The sequence below is a fragment of the Apus apus genome, chromosome 6 (genome assembly GCF_020740795.1).
Source record: "Apus apus isolate bApuApu2 chromosome 6, bApuApu2.pri.cur, whole genome shotgun sequence".
In the NCBI taxonomy this organism is placed as follows: domain Eukaryota; kingdom Metazoa; phylum Chordata; class Aves; order Apodiformes; family Apodidae; genus Apus; species Apus apus.
In genome coordinates, this window is record NC_067287.1 from 23,043,173 (window position 1) to 23,061,216 (window position 18,044).

The 18,044-nt window shown below is 36.2% G+C and overlaps 1 protein-coding gene across 4 annotated transcripts in view; it reads right to left on the reverse strand.

Moving 5' to 3' along the window:
- The window catches only part of LNPK (lunapark, ER junction formation factor), a 51,447-nt gene that overhangs the window by 23,942 nt on the left and 9,461 nt on the right, over positions 1-18,044 (reverse strand). For all 4 annotated transcript variants that reach the window (XR_007889839.1, XR_007889838.1, XM_051622947.1 and 1 more), the window contains exons 5-9: positions 17,740-17,798; positions 14,468-14,508; positions 5,856-5,936; positions 5,716-5,767; positions 706-924 (exon numbers count right to left, since the gene is read on the reverse strand). Coding sequence is in view for 2 of the 4 variants with exons in the window: in XM_051622947.1 (XP_051478907.1) it covers positions 706-924; positions 5,716-5,767; positions 5,856-5,936; positions 14,468-14,508; positions 17,740-17,798 (452 nt within the window). In the remaining 2 variants the exon portion in view is untranslated. The remainder of the gene's footprint in view (positions 1-705; positions 925-5,715; positions 5,768-5,855; positions 5,937-14,467; positions 14,509-17,739; positions 17,799-18,044) is intronic.

The window sequence follows — 18,044 nt, forward strand, 5'->3', positions numbered from 1 at the left end:
CTCCCCCAGAAAACTCGAGTTTTGCTCTCTACCCTATGGAATTCAGTCCTATTTGAACATCAAGCCAGAAATCAAGAAAAAAGCCTTTTCAGGATATCAAATCCAAATTTAAGGAGCACTCATCTCTACCAGAGTGCAACCTGTTGCTGAACTTTTGACTCTTGTACCAAAAGAACAAAGCTATTTTACAAGAATTCAGCTACAACACTATCTGCTTTTCTGGAGTATTCAGTATTTTACACTTTAATCTATGAGTATAGATTGTATGACTATACCTCCTAGAGTAAAAATTTAAATAAATGTCAAGACGTATGTTAAAAAATATGAGCTGGGTTTAGTGAGAAACATGAACGTATTCTGAAAGAGTTCTCCTCTGTACCTGATTTATATACATGTAGAGCTCTTCTAAACTAAGAACATAAAAAGGTATGCTATATTGTTGACTACAGAATACTGCAAAGTTTTATTGCCATTTAAACAAAGAAGCCATAACAGTTAAATGAGCTCAGGCAATAGGTTTCAGCATCAAAAGGTGCCAGCTGTAAAGAGTTATGGCTAATTGAATATGGAACTCCTGCTTAATCAGATAACTGCTCTGCTATTTCCAAATGAAATGCCATTTCCATACTGTCTGAAAATGGCCTGTTTTATTGGTAACCAGAGAAAACAATATAAACTGTAAATAACATTAAGTGCTCTGTTTACCCATTCCAGGCACTGAAGTAGCAGGGGATCCAGGACGTCTTGGTAAAACGTTTGACTGCAAGGATGGCACAGCAGTTCTTTCTGGAGGTCCACTCAGAGGTGATGCATCTCTCTGCAGACTAGGAGATACTGGAAGCAGGGGTTTTGGAGAGCCTTGTTTAGGAGTCATAGGTGGGGATGTAGAAGCATTTCTTTGAGCTGTGGTCCTCTGCCGTATTTCTGACAAGAACATGTGCACACTGAATTTAACATCTAGCATTATAAGCGAGAGGTTAATAAAAGTACACTAATATGGTTATTCCAATCAGCAAATTAGAGTCAAACAAAACCAAAAGGTCTATAAAGATCATCAGCTGTCTGGCTAAGTATGCCATCAAAACAAACCCCATACAAGGGCAAAATTCTTCTAGAAGTGAATTAGCAGATACCTACTTTATTATTCTGTTCTCTAAGGCAGAATGTTGGTGATATGAACAGCTAGACTCAAACCACAACATACAGAGAGAACTGACCACTGTTTTTATTCTATGGTTTAAACATGCTTCCAAGAATTTAGCTTTCCATGGGACCAAAAACCATTCAGTCTAAAATATCCAGGCTAAGTTCCCAGAGTTATTAAAAAAAATTCAGATTAGATAAATTAAACAATTTTTCCTAATACCAAAAGTACACTTCATTTGGATCATATAATTTCATTCACTTATTTTAACAACCCTGCCAACATGCCACACGCTTGGATTGTCACAAAGCAAGAATGAGCTCCGCTAAAATGTATTGACAAGTTTTAAACCAAGAATTCATTTATGGTGAACCTCACCATTGACATTTCCTGGAGAGCTTTTTGTGAGAGACCTTAGCAATAACCTTTCAAGTCTAACTACACTAGAATAATTGCATCATCCTCTCCATGCCATCTGACCAACAGGTACAACTCATCTACAAACAATATATTGATTTTGTACCATGATTTATTTATCTTATTGTTCAAGCTTATGTTATAGTTTCAACTCATGTACTAGTTTCAAAAATCAAGCTAAAGGTATGCAATTTCTCAACCCTTCTCAGCTCCACAGTTCTGTAAAATATGAGTGATAATTAAGTCTAACTCCACTTGTTCCAAAATAATTTTAAATACCTACAAAAAGCATTTTAATCCACTGCAAAAATTTTATTCCTTCTTTTTCATTACAAAGCCTGATTTATTATGGTTTTGCATGTAAAAACAAAGATCATTACTACAGTTCCTATTTATTGATGTCAATTTAGCATTTTGAAGGCTGTCTTCCTGTATCATGTGGCTTAAGCATGCCAATTTTGGTTGCTTAACAGCTCTGAGTCTGTTTTGATAGGTAACAGGTTCCACATTTATTCTGAGCCCATAATACAGTATTTCTAAACAACTTCCTTGACACCTGAAAGAGCGTTGCCCATTTTGCCTGTTCTTTCTGAAGGGTCATTTTTTGCAAGCCTCCTTCAGAAAGGCTTTCAAAATTACTGCTACTTTAATGACTTTTTCCCCATATTTTTGTGCCTACGAAGATGCTCAACCCAAGTACTTTACAGTCAGTATTAGAAAGATGTGCTTCAGGAGTTTTCAGTCTCACTATAGAGGCAAAAATGCAAGACTCATTGCTAGTTTTGACAAAATTTTATCAGGTTATTCACAAGGCACTTTCTTCCCCCTCCACTTAGAAGTTAATTTGACTTTGACTCTATTCTTATCACATACTCAAGAGAACTTGCCAACACTGCTGCTCCCCAAGTAAAAGAAGGTACCAGAATAACTTATGAGTAAGTGGTTGTAGATGTTATTTAATGACAACACAAAAACCTGAATGCTTTCTGTTGCCTACATCCCTGATACCACCCCCAGGATCCATACACAGTCAGGTACACTTGAGAATACAGCCCTCTCTATACATTTCAGCATCATATACAGACCCTGTTGCCCATGAACTCTTCCAATTCCTTTAAAACCTGCTGTCCATCTCCACAATAGCAGCCCTAATTTTCTTCAGCAGTAACCATGTACGACCTATGGACTTCTCACACTGCCTTATGTTAAGATGCAATGTGTTAATAATGAGAATCTTGCAAAGTTTCAGATTTCCATAACTCAGGTTCCACGTTAGCCAAGTAACATGCTTGTCACGTCTCAAAGCTAACACAACATCCAGCTACTGCTGAGGTTGTTCTAATGAAGTTCTGCAACCTTCCAAGACTTTTCCATCCCTGAATCACTTTTGTATATCTGCAAACCAACTGTGTGAAGAAGACAGATAAATAACTTTAAAATGGAACTTTTACTCTTCAAGCACACTGGTGTCCAGATTCTCCAGTTACTAGCACTGAACAAACAGGGCTACTACTCCCAACTCATGATTCAGTATGATCTCCTAAGGAATATTAAGATATTGCCAGGGGTGAGACAGCTGTATATTTCATGTTTACAAGCATAACTATTTTATTTCTCCCTTACTTCAAAACTCTTTGATTTTTCTAGGTAAGAATACATAATTTTTAGGGAGCTAGAGCACAATGCACGTCAATAAATAGTACACATAACTTGTATGCTTTTGAGGCAAAGACAAACCAAGAAGTTCCTTTCTTCCTTCTCACACCTATACCCATCCCACCCTGAAACCATCTGTTACTGCATTATTTTTAATTCAGGTCATGGAGTGATCTTACAGTACAGTTCTGATAACAGTTGTATTAGCACAACAAAGGGAGCAGTTACCAACAACAGGATGTTGTTGGTAAGCATTTATTCCACTGCCAATATATACTTCCCCTTCTTTTTAATACAGCCTAAGTACTGAATTACTGTATGCTCCTTAACTCTACAAGTCAAAACATTTCCGGACATATAAAATTGTACTTAAGCTTTCAAATTCCCTTCCTTCTGAATTTCCAAGTGCTTTCTTATGCCAAACTCAAGACTCATCTGAATCATCTGTTAAAACTACAATTATTTAAATGCATGTCAAAAAAATCATAAAAGCTGCAAAAAGAGCTACTTACATAAACTAGGGCACCACCAGTTGTTTTTATGAGAACCAACTATTATGGAATGCTGATTACATCTCTGAACTAATTAGCATGATGCATAAGTTTCCACTTCCACTGGTAAGTCAAAAACATACCAACTAACCTGCCTTTTATCAGCTGCCTCATACACAACACTGTTCAGCCTGATTATACATTGGTCATTATTTACCCTCTTTCCAAAAAGACTCAATTACAGAGCTCAAGATCAGTGAGTTCTGCTGCCTGGCTAGCTTGTGTCCAAAGCAAGAGAAGAGAAGATCAAGGAAGCTTTAATGTTAACTTGTTAACAAGATATTTTATGATTCCAAATCATCATAATTCTACCACATATTGCATACACCAAGTTACACAGCAACCACATTTAGGTGTCATCTAAGTTATCCACTGCACAAAACAGAAGCTAGTTTTTGCTTTGGACCAGTATTTAGTGTGAACATTAATAAGGCAGTAATTTTTTGATAGCTAAAAATTGAAATAATTAGTGCACATACCAAGAACAGGTTATTTAGAAAATAAGGCTCCAGAATTTCATCAGATAAAGCCAAACAGTGTCCCTCCTGACCTATAAATCACCTATAAAATACAACAGTCTGAATATCCACTTTTACATGGACAGAAAGCAGCAACAATTCCTGGCAACCACCTATGAGCTAGATTAAGACAGAGAACACAGAGCGTGATAACAGCCTTTCAGCCTTAAAAAACTATGAATGCTGCAGAAATGGAATCATGGGAGAGACAGGTAAGCAGCAAACTTGAGAAAAAGCTGTTGTGCCTAGGACACCAGAGGTGATAAAAGCTTTACTGCTAGCGTACTGCACTACAGCTACTCACTGTCAATGTGAACAAGATGGGCTGAAAATGTCTTCACAACAAATTGAAGCTAAGCAAGCACAAAACAGTGGATTTGACCATGCATCCTGTAAACACCTTGGTTAGTAAATACAAGAACTCTGCACCCATCAAAACCACCAGTCCAAGAGCAAAAAAGAGAAATAAATTTTGGTTACTTGCACAAATCAGACAAAAAACTGACAATTCTAATACATGCTCTAAAGGAATATGTTTATTTTATGGAAAATTATGCACATCAGATTCTGCAGTTTATGTTGAGCATCGGCCCATACAGGTCTAAGTTGGTTGTAACAGCAAATTAGTACACTTTTGAGACATCTTTGTAGGTATCTTCAGTATTATAATAAAAGGTGGCCTTTATACTGTGTTAATACTAACATTTTCAGTTAAACTACAGCATATTACACACAACTTTAAGAAAAACTTACCAGTGGTTTGTCTGCATGTATATATTTTTTAATTTATAGTCCACATTTTTAATGCAAACATTCCACTGGGAGAGTGTGGGGGAGAGATCTTTTCAGTCTCAAAACCTGTATGTGCAATCTAGAAACAAGGCTTCCTTGAAACACATGCAAGTCTTTCTATTTCTTTTATTATCTTATTCAATAGAACCTTTAAATAGTACATCATAAACTAGTAAAGAACTAGCCAATCTTTGCATCTAGAAAACAACTGATTTCTGAACTCACTTTGTGGAATCTCTCCATCCAGTCTATAAAAGTAGTTTACACACTGCATTCAGAAAAGTTTAACTAGCCAGAAAGGGAACTGAAAAGCCAAGTCAATGAACATTGCATAAGATTTGAAAGCAACTCAGTATTCTAGAAAAATCGCAACTATGCCACAAGAAGTTAATTTTCTCTCTGCTTTAGCATCAGGCAGCATTAAGCATCCTGTTGTTTAGAAGAACATTAGCCATTATTAATAGAACCCTTGTCTGAAAAATACAGAACAGTAACAGCCATGGTGTAATAAACAGTCTATTAACCCAAAATAAAGGTCAATTGATCTACAAATTTCATCATAGAGACTTCTAGAGCAGAAACTGATATGAAAGACAAGTATCTACACTAAAGAGCAGCCATTTTACAGGGCTATTACCTTGTCCAGGTCTTGGGGTTGCAGATGTTCCAGCAGATGGTAGTTCAGCCTCCTATCAATTAATTACAAGTAACGTTATCTGAGTGTTCAGCTCTGTACTATCTCTCATATTAAATCAGTATCAATACTAAGATTCTTACCTTTGCACTTGATTTTGGATCAAACCTTTCAAGAATTAATTTAGCAGTCTTGTAAGTTTCCTTCTCCATTACTTCCTCAAGCTGGAAAGAAAAGGTTCCAAACATCAATATGGAATCCTTCAAAATATTTTCCCCCCATATCCTTCCATTCACAAGCAACTTACTAATGCTACCAAAAGGTTAAGCTCAGTCCAGTGAACTAGTAGCATTTCAGATACCTGCAGATTTGCTGTGTTCAATTGAAATGGTATTTTGCTTTCAAAAAAGTTTCTAAACTCTAATGGGCTACTTGTATTTAAAGGCTTTATTGCAAGGAAACACCAAATATTGCTAATTGTTTACATATAATGAGGAGAATAATTACATGCACCAACTTCAATAATGGAATGTGCAAAAATCTATCAACCATCATTATTGGAAGTTATTAGACATGACAAGCGAATGACAGGCAATTCCTTAGATTTATTTCCTCATAGCACTTAATGCTATTAATTTAAGGAAGGTCGTTAGCCAAGTGCTTTACAGAATAAAGTCTCTGTGCCAATTAACTGCTGTCAGCATCGATTTTAGATTATTTATTAGCAGAAGCAATTAGCTTGCTCCAAATGCTGTGAAAACTCACTAACTAGAGAACAGCCATGGAATTTGCTCAAATTACTTTAAAGGCTGAATTTCCATCTTCACAAAAATTCAAACTGCTTTTCAGAAAAAAGGGAACATGTTAAGAATTTAAATAAAAAATTTACTGAGAACTATGCATACTTCAGGGAGTGTAATTAAAGCTCTTCATTATTACAGCGTTTTATTTACAATGCACTCAAGTGGCTTTATAGCTAATACATGGGCTTAATTAAAAAAGTAATAACTAGTAAAGTATCATTTTAGTGGTTAACAGCCAACATCAGAAGCAGCCTAACTTTAGAACAGAGATAGCTGAAGTTATGACAAATAGCTAATATGTAGAGAAATTACAATGCACTTTACAGTATCTTAAGCAGACCTTTTCTCCTAGATATGCTGAATAATGGCCATGATCAGCTGAAGTGGGGGGTTTGTTTGTTCTTAAGTTTGCTGTTAGCATAAACTGCAAAACTAAAAAGGTCAGTGGTCAAAAAATTAAGTTCTCTCAACCTCATTTATCACTGCTAAACTAACAAATGGTGCACATTAACATGACTTTTACACCATTATTTAGCTAGTGAGAAACTAAAGTTTCAGCCATTCTGTGTATACAGAACTTGCAGGGATTTTACCCTAAGACAGACCTCAGAATTACAAATAGAGCTCAGAAGCTAAGTTAAAGTAACTCAATTTAATGGATGCACAGTATTCATTTAGCAGCTTTCTCCTACACACACTACCATAAGTTTAAGGCAAGGAATTCTACCCAGGCTGTTAATTAAGGACTGCTGAAAAGTGGAGAGGGAAGTAAAAATCAATTTCCTAAGCTTGTATTTCAGCAGGACTTTGGAGTTAACCCACTGACTTCGTAAAACAAATGCCACACAGTGCAGTAAGATCAAAATTAAGGGTCTAAGAGGAAAAATAAAGTATTTACTGCTTACAAAATCTAAAACCGTAAGGCAAGGTAGGAAAGAGTAAGGTTAGTGAGGTGAAGCTGCAAAGTGGGTAAGTGTTAACAGTGTCAACATCTGGCTCCCAAATCAAAAAAAAAAACACTGAGTCACTTGGTATAAACCAACATATAACACATGCAGTTGTCTTTATAGCCACATAGGAAAATGAGAAATAATCTTCTGCAGAACCTTTAGGAAGAGAAAAAACAGAACACACCACTATCACTTGCTACTTCCATTATCTAACAGACTTCTTGCTACAGCAGTGTTAGATAGAATGGTAGTTATTCATGGATATATAAGTTTTGAAAACAGTAAAATTATTTTGAAATGGAAAAATTTAGCTCTCATTACAGGATTCAGATGTCAAGTTATTCTTCATATTATATAGTTACTGGATAATTCAACAAGTTACTCTACATATTTTGAAATTCATATATAGCTTATAATTCTAGTAAAGCTGAAACTGAACAAGAAATCAGTTTCATAACCGACTTCAAATTTCTTGAAAATGTTTAGAAATTTTCAAGGTTTCTATTCACATATGCACAGTTCTCATGGTTTCACTTCTGGAATGTATTTTTCTAAAAATCAATTTAAATTTGTCTGACAATACCAAATAAGGAATCAAACAGGTCAAAGCTTGCTTACTCTTTGAACAAATTAGTATCATTACTAGAAGCAACTAAGGGCCTGTATAAAACGTAAATATTATCTCTGTGTTTGCACAGCAGAAGATACCGGCTTCTGCACTGCCACAGCAAGCTCGTTTACAAACACAAATCAACATACTGCCTTATGGATTCACCATCCTGAAGCATAACCTCGGAAAGTTAACCAAGTGTTGAGGACTGGCTCACTAAAACAACAAATTTCTCAACACTTCCTGCTCTCTTTCCATAACATACTCTTCTCCGAGATCCAAAACTTTTCCCACTACAACATTTTCTACTTTCTGCCAAGGGTTAATTCATAATCTATTACTATCAAGCTTAAATGATGAGTAACTAAAACCACAAGTGAAGTATCCATTGCAGTTAGTAACAGCCAAATAATGTATTTTTCAAACTTATTTCATTAAATTAACAAAATCTTAATAAAGGAACATGGCCATGTATCACATTCTCTCCTATGTATAATTGCATGGACAGCCCCCTTTCCAACTGGCAACCAAACAGAATTCCAGTGGCAACAACAGTTAGCCCATATTGAAAAGTAATGAGTAATATATATTAAGCTTCTTGTAAATGACATTTAGCAACTGCAAGTTTTGGCATGGTACAAACTACTTTTTGGTCATACTACCATGTGAGTTCTTAAATTGTATTACTTTGTATGTCAAATAAAATGATGGAGAGGTATTTCTTTATGTTCACACAGGACCACAAGATTCATTTCAGTCTACCATTATGACACACAAGTAAACATAGCAAAAGTTCCCTTAAAATACAACAAAAATAACTTAAACCACAACAATAAAGTGTACTCTGGATAGATCCATGCAAACAGGAAGCCAACATAACCATTTTGTGTAAACACTGCATGAAAAAAATACCTTATTTGATCATTCATCAGTAAATATGGGGTTTAACCATATTTTGAGCTTCCAATTGCACTTTTGCAGTACTCTAGCATATAGTGGGTAGGCAAGACTGGGTTTATACTACAATCAACTCCTACTGGAGTTTTTCTCACGTACTGAACGTTATAAAAATATCTACAGCTTTCTATACCTGGAATTGCATATTCCAGGTATAAAGGTCATTAAACAGTATTTTTTTAAATAACAAAATTTATATGCTGGTCTGTTTATTTTTCTAATGTTAACAGAACTCCAAGGCAGCCTTGAAATCAGACTCCTCTATTTTTTCTTGGAAAATTAAACACATGTAACTTTCTGAACTCTTACCTGAAATGGATAGGAAGTCTAAGTCATAGAATCATAGAATCATAGGGGTTGGAAGGGACCTCGAAAGATCCAATCCCCCTGCCAGAGCAGGGTCACCTAGAATGTCTCCAGAGAAGGAGACTCCACAACCTCTCTGGGCAGCCTGTTCCAGTGCTCTGTCACTCTCACAGTAACAAAATTTTTTCTGATATTCACCTTAAACCTCCTATGCTCCAATTTGTATCCATTACTCCTTGTCCTATCACTGGTCTTCACTGAAAAAAGCTCAACTCCATCTTCTTGACACTCATCCTTTACGTATTTGTAACCATGGATGAGGTCACCCCTCAGTCTCCTTTTCTCCAAACTAAAGAGACCCAGCTCCCTCAGCCTTTCCTCATAAGGGAGATGTTCCACTCCCTTAATCATCTTTGTGGCTCTGCGCTGGACTCTTTCAAGCACTTCCCTGTCCTTCTTGAACTGAGGGGCCCAGAACTGGACACAATACTCCAGATGCGGCCTCACCAATGCAGAATAGAGGGGGAGGAGAACCTCTCTTGACCTACTAACCACACCCTTTCTAATGCACCCCAGGATGCCATTGGCCTTCTTAGCCACAAGGGCACATTGCCGGCTCATGGTCATCCTCCTGTCTACCAGGACCCACAGATCCCTTTCACCTACACTGCTCTCCAGCAGGTCAGCCCCCAACCTGTACTGGTACATGACATTTTTCTTCCCCAAATGCAAAACTCTACACTTGCCCTTGTTGAACTTCATCAGGTTTTTCCCCGCCCAAGTCTCCAGCCTGTCTAAGTCTCTCTGAATGGCAGCACAGCCTTCTGGTGTGTCAGCCACTCCTCCCAGCTTGGTGTCATCAGCAAACTTGCTGAGGGTACATTCTGTACCCTCATCCAGGTCGTTGATGAAGATGTTGAACAACACCGGTGCCAGTACCAACCCCTGAGGGACTCCACTAGTCACAGGCCTCCAACTAGATTTTGCCCCATTGACTACAACTCTCTGACTTCTTCCTTTAAACCAGTTCTTGATCCACCTCACTGCCTGATCATCAAACCCATACTTGATCAACTTATCTACAAGGATGCTGTGGGAGACGGTGTCAAATGCTTTATTGAAATCAAGATAGACCACATCCACCGCTCTACCATCATCTATCCACCCAGTAATTTCCCTCATAGAAGGCTATGAGGTTAGTCAAACATGACTTACCCTTGGTAAAACTATGTTGACTGCTCTTGATGACCCCCATCTCCTTGATATGTCTAGAGATAGTGCCAAGGACAAGTTGTTCCATCACCTTTCCAGGGATGGAGGTGAGGCTGACCGGTCTATAGTTACCCGGGTCCTCCTTCTTGCCCTTCTTGTAGACTGGAGTGACATTTGCTATCCTCCAGTCCTCAGGCACCTCTCCTGTTACCCATGTCTAGTCTAGTATAAAACTCAGCATCCTGTAACAGAATAGCTGAGCAAACTTCAGCAAAGTTTATTCTAACATTAGCAAAGTAATTACTATCCTATCTTCACAACTCCGTCCTCAGGCTAAGAACTATCCCAGCTTTAAGACTGCTGCTCCAGGTAAAGTCTCCACTAATTCCCACTTGTAGCAGCTTAATACATGTCCTGTGCCCTTGCTTTAATATGCTCAGCCCTCTGAACTCGCTCACATTCAGACCTAAGGGCTAACATTCTCATTAACTGAGAATGCTAAGGCCAAAATTACAGCCACATAATCATGAACACAACCAGAGTATCCCATATGATCAAGGGGGGAAAAAACTGTATCTTGAAGTAGTGCCTTAATTATAGCTAATGAACTTAATCTCTACACCCAATCCATAAAGAAACACTGAACATGTTTTAAAGCATTCACTGGGGAAAAAGTAGTGCAGAGTCAGTTCTGTGGAAAATAAGTATTACACAAACTTTGAGTCAAAGTGCAGAATAGACAATATTAATGGGCATTTCCAGACATCTATGATAGTCAAGTATTTTACCCACATGAATATCCATGTGATTATGCCACCAAAAATTGAAGCCTTTTGAACAGAAGGTCTACTGAGCAGCTCATTGCACAGCCACCAGGACACTGCATCTAGTAGATGAGGAGCTTAGTCCACTATAGGTACACTTCTGAATGTAATTAATGCCACTAGGGAAAGGGTGGACCGTATGCCTGTTCAAGATAAGTACGTAACATTTTTCAAAAGTATGTCTTCAATATAGTATTTCCCCAGCAATAGGGAAGCTGAGCTACAATGAAGCGAAAAATCATAGCTGTTGTGGCAGGCTGACAGTGCCTAGACAACAATTTGCATTACAAGAAAAAGGAAATACATCGTTTACTTATCCCAGATACTTAGAGGATCCAAATTTAAATATGTTAGTAGCTAATCCTATTTGCAAACTCAGCAACAAATCAAAATCTAACAGGGAATATATCCTCCCCTATCCCCCATCCCATTATTGTACTTGGCAAAGGTTTTTGGTTTTAGTAAAAAGTAGGTGTTGCTACAGTTATTGATAGACACAGATATTTCTAAATAAATTAATCCAAAACAAAATCAAATCTGAGTATTATCAAAACAAAAATATTACAAAATGCAATTTTATCAGTGTTTTTATCTACAATGAAAACTATAGTCTGTCCCACTACCTGCATCCACTTTCAGCTCACTGCAACATGCTAGTTTTCATGACCTAATTTTAATGCTTAATTGAATACCTTTAAATTATGATGAAACTCCAGAGTCAATCTTCTGAGTAAAAAATACCAACACAGCACTGATTCAAGAGGTTGCAATAAGTCTTCTGTTTCTGGTTCTTTGCTAGGAACCAGGCATCCACAAGATCAGGAGGTAATCATGGACTTTGTTCCCCTCAGATTGAAAAATAGCTGAGTTACAGGTTATTGGACTTCCCAGAACTCTTCTACTAGTCCTATTTAGAAATTTGTCTGTAGCAATTAAAGCTTGACATGCACATATAACTAATGACAGTTTCTATTTCCAGGTTTAAACTCTCCAGTGTTACAGAGTAACTTATCTATTTTTCACAAAGTATTTGTGAATAACTATTGCCTGCTCTTCTACAATGCCTTGTGCTTTTTTTTGCAAATGCAAAATACACATTTACATCTTGTTTCAACAGCATCAATTCCCAAAGTAAAGCACTCTCTACTTTATAAACCAGCTTTTTCCTGACTAATCTTTTATTCAATGTCTTCTCTCTGTGAAAGTGCTTCTCACAAAAAAATTCAGCATTAATAGTTCTTCTAGAATAAATATGATGATTTTCATTATTACATAAAAATAAATGTATTTTACTGAAATGAAAGCTTTACATTTAGAACTCCAAAAGCTGTTCTGCTCTCCATTGTGCAGAGAGAGGTTTAAGTTGGACATTTGGAAGAACTTCTTCACCCAGAGGGTGGTGGAGTACTGGAATAGGCTCCCCAGGGAAGCAGTAATGGCACCAAGCCTGACAATTCAAGAAACATTTGGACAACACCCTCAGGGACACGGTGTTAACTTTGCGGCTGTCCTGATCTGGGGCGGGAGCTGGAGTTGGTGATCCAGGCTGTCCGAGGAGGTGGTTGAGCCACCATCCCTGGAGACATCTAAAAAGACAGACGTGGTGCCAGGGGATAGGGTTGAGTGGTGGATGCGGCAGAGTCAGGGTAGTGGTTGGACTTGATGATCTTGAAGGTCTTTTCCAACCAGAATGATACTGTGATAGCGCTTTTTCTGTTCCAAGACCTTTCCCTCCAAAGCTACAGAACTGCTATGTAAATTGGAGAGTAACTAATTTCATCTAAGCAGTTTCCATAAAATAAAATTGAAAACATAGCTGGCATACTATTTATTTCATTCTCAGAAAAATGCAAGCCTCTCCAATCCTTTTTTGTCACCTCTCCAACCAAAGGACTCTTCCATTTAATATATTTATAACATAAAGATTAACAGATACAGATATTAACAGAACTCTTTATCAAAGAACAATGACATAATTTGGTTACAGGTTATAATTTTTACATCTATATTTTTAAAGTGTTTAATACCAGATTATTACATGACTACTTTTTAGTAGCTTTGTTGTGGGTTTTCTATTAATTTGCTACCATGGCAAAATTCAGAAGGCATAAGGTGAACACTCTGGGAAACTTTTTAACAATAAAGTCTCATAATACAACTTCTAGGGTTTCCTGGGAGGCAAGGGGTTGTTCTGTTTGGTTTTGCATTGGTTGGGGGGGGTTTTGCGCTTTGGTAGTAGCAGTTTTAAAGTTTTGCCTTGCAAGGCAGGAGATTAAGCCAAAGACAGAGCAGAGAACTTCCTTATGGAATGAATAAGTACAGACAGCTTTCAGTGTTACAAACTTTGCAAAGAGTGGATGTTATCCAAGACTCAGACTCTTCTCCATCCTAAATTTGTGTTACTGAAATTAAGTGTTAATCCAGTTGAAGCAAATACCTGGCATACACCAGTTCTATACTGTTAACCATATAGCTCACAAAATAGATAATCTCAAGACAACTGATGGAATTTATATATATAAAAAGATAATTTTTAGAGGAAATAATGTAATGGAAGAAATATATAGTACAAAAAATATGGAGAATAGGAAAAGAAGTGGTGATGCATTTAAGATACAATCTGTTACTTGATGAAAAATAAATCTAAACAAGATGGAAGCCCTTTTTTCTAGTTATGAACAAGACATTAAGTGACAGAGTAACTATAATAGCTGCATTCTATGTTCTTAAATCACTGCAACATCTAACACATTTTTGTAATCCTAAAGTAGAAGTAGTCATCAGCAATGGTTACATTAAAGCACACATTTTTCTTTTCCAAAAAAAAAGATAATCACTTCACATAGATCTAGCAACATTAAAACAGTAGGTTTAAGTTAAACTACAAGCAGCCAATTTATTCTCAGATGCAAACAATCCTTTGTAATTTGGGGGTAAGGAAAACCTTGTGTGGCACTAGACAATGTGTGAAAACAGAGGAATGGTAATAGCTTCACCTCCCCCCCTCTGCTCTTCATCTATATATTACAACCAAACACAACTTGTAGAGATGCAAAAACACTTGAGTAGACCACAGTTTATATTTTTACTCACTATTTTTTTCTTTTGAGACTTTAAATCTTCCAGCGCATCATCTAAAAGAAGGACATCATACATTAGCTCTCAACTATAAACAAGAGATAATTTCAGCACATTCTAAACACTGACTTTGCCCTACAAGATCAGGAAAACGTATGCATTGACCACTACCAATCCTACAACATAAGTAAACTTTGCATAAAATAAATAATGTTTTATGTGAAAATAAATAATTTTAAATCCCAAAACTGCTTGTAAATTATAACTCACTGTTACCACTTTACAGTTACAACTATTAAGAAGTTTTATGTACCATTTACTCATTAAGCAAACCAAGTCTAGCCAGTGCCTGCTCTGACCTACATTAAAACTGGTACAACAATGAACCAAACACACTTAATCTCATGAGTCAAACTACAGAAAAAACCTTGAGGTCTCAGTATTAATATATCTGTTTGAGCACTAGATTTACTTGGCTTCAGTATTTTATGTAAGCTTCTTAACACATACTAATAACAAATGCCAGGTCAGTTCTGAACCTTAAGTCTCAATCTCTTTCACCCTTTCAATACTTTCAGGGTACAGCAAAGCTCCCAGTTTTGTAAGAAAAGCTACCAGAAGGTCATTTTACTACTCAATACTAAGAGACTGTTACAACTAGTAGACAGTACCTAACCTCTCTAAAAGGAAGGGAAAGAAGAAAGGAAGAAAGGTTAAATGCACATGGGATTTTCCTTTAAGTCAAGGCTTGCAGCTTGGCACTCATGGAAAACTCCCTGTAATAAATCATCATCTAATATACAAGATCATCTCTCAATAAATAATTTTCTATTACCTCCTTCAAAGCAAGAAGAGTTTAACAAAAAACTTTACAACTTTTTCCCCTTCTCAGCTCTACAGAATACTAGCTCTTCACTTTATGTAAGATATATTTCAGTTTTTTTTAAAAAAGGAAAAGCTTCATAGAACTACAAGAAACAAAAACAAAACCTAACAAGCTAAATACATACTTTTTTGTATATTTATTTATACATACGTATTCTATACCCACTTTTAAACATTACTGCAGGAACACTACTGTTGCTTGAAATTAAGAGAATGTATAATTGCTTGAGCTTTTCCAGAGGTTGAAACTCATAGCATAAATCACTTCAATAAATGTACACAATACTAAAACCTGGCACATACATATTTGAAAGCTTATGCAATGAAAGAGTAACTAAAACAATCAACAATCCTTTATTAGTTAAGACATATAGAAAATAGAACAAGAATGTATTTAGTACTGGGCTGGACCACAGAAGATGGACAATTCCAGGAACTGTGCATCTTCAAATTAATAAGGTATTTAATCAAATTTTACACTTACATTAGAACACTGCCTCTCATGCAAACTAACACCTTGAAACACTGCAATGCAGTATGGTACCACACAGACAAATAAAACAATGAAAGCACAATATGGTCAGCTAACAATTGCTTAAGAAAAAAGCTGCTTTGTATACAGAAATACCTAGAACATCTTCAAGCATAGCCTCCCACAAAGCAATGAAATTTACAGTTTAAAGTAAGGGCGTTTGTTTCTGATCACCTTACCTCCTCCATTCAACAAGAATCTCATTAAGCACTTGACCCCTTCAAATCTGGCCAAATGGCAATTGCTGCAAATACTCTCTAGAAACAAATATATCTCATCTCAATTAAACCTACAGAAAAAAAGAAGTTGTACTAGAGAACCCAATACCTGCAAGACACCTCATTTATTTTTTCCACACTTTGGGACAGATCAGCCTAAATCTCCCATAACAGCTGTTTGACTGACCAGTCTTAAAAACTGAAATTCTGTAACCTCTCCACATCACTAGTGATGTGTCCTTGTGTCTCACTAGGAATTTTCCTCAGTCAGTGCATGATTCCAGCAACTGGTGTGTGCTGGTCACCCAGTAGAGAGCTTTACAGCATTAAATTAACATCTCCAGTGACTCAATCTGATAACTTATCCCAGAATAAAAGGCTGCCTTTGAGTCACTTAGTTGCCAGTTTGCTCTTTCAGCTACATTTTCTCCTGCTTTACACTGCTCTAATTCTTGCACTGCACATTTGATTTCTCTTTTCCAAATACAGGACTTACATCTTTTAACTAAAACATTCCATTTTTACCCAATCTCTGGAACAATGCATAAATAATTCTTTTTGGCATGCTCTAACATCTACTAAAACCTTTTATACACAGGTTCAACAGGAGCACTAGTCTTGCAAAAACAGCAATAAAGACATTTAAGCAAACTAGAAAAACATACTTTTTTCTTATCCAGCCATGAAATGCAAATGCATATACAACTTAGAAATGAATCACACAGCACCACAGAATATATGGACAATTTTATTTCTACATAAAAATGTATGTCCTATGCTTGCATATCAAATACAAACATTAAGTTTAAGAAAAATTCCAAAAGTGATGTTTAACTTGTAAGCTGTCACAAATTAAATACATCATGTTGCTCTGCAAGTCATAAAACACAGTGCAACATTTAGGTTTTCCTGTATTATTGCTCACACCACCATGAGATATTGTTACAGGCTGGACTGCTTTCAAAGAAAGTCTCAAATGAATTCTAAACTGCTGCAGACAAATGCCACAGATGCAGTTTTTAAATTTTGCATTAGAATGAATCTATATGCTCTTTAACAAGTTTTTATGTACATTTTTAAACCTCCATTACTTTTTTTTGTTACATGACTCCACATTTTTCTTAGCTCTCAAACAGCACAAAAACACCTGCTTATCCCTTTTCCACTCAGGAAAACATATGCATGCTTTGGAGAACTTGTAAAAGAAAAGCTATCTTTACAAATAAACACATCTGCTATAAATCTCTTATACATAAAGATAAGAGATTAAGACTGCTGGAATACTTGCATGATCCAAGTATTAAGGGAACTATTATTATTGTTTATATTTCCTTTCCCTCACACCTACTTCTACACTACATTTTATTCCATTACACTTCAAAGCATGCAAAGACAGGAGAAAGTTAACACTATTTTGTAAGCAAAGTGAAAGAAAAAGCAGTTTCCTTTCTATTATTTCAAGAACTGTGTGGTAAAAACAACAGTTTAGCTAATGCTACCCATTTCAGCATCAATTAGAAGGCTACTCTCCTTTTCCAAAATATTAACATTTTATCCAAAATATTTACATTTTCATAGCAAGCATAATTCCCAACTAGTTCCATATTCTAAAAAAAAAAAAAAAAAAAAAAAAAGGCTGAAAAAATACTTACTATTCCTCTCTGTCCTTTTGGAAAAGAAAAAAATGAGCAGTGTTCTTATACACCAGATTCTTTAAAACAGAAAGAATATATTTATTAGAATATATTACAGTAAACACTTCTGAAGTAATTTAGCAAACAGAAGACTTACCAGATGAAATTTAACTTAGCAAACACAAAGAACAGAAAACTTCAAACAATATTTATAAAGAAAGCTAAAAATTGAATTAGTATCTTGTTAACAAGACATCAACATTGATCTAAACAAAATCTTCCTGCCTATTACAATAGGTAGAAATGCTAAGTAAGCAGCAGCA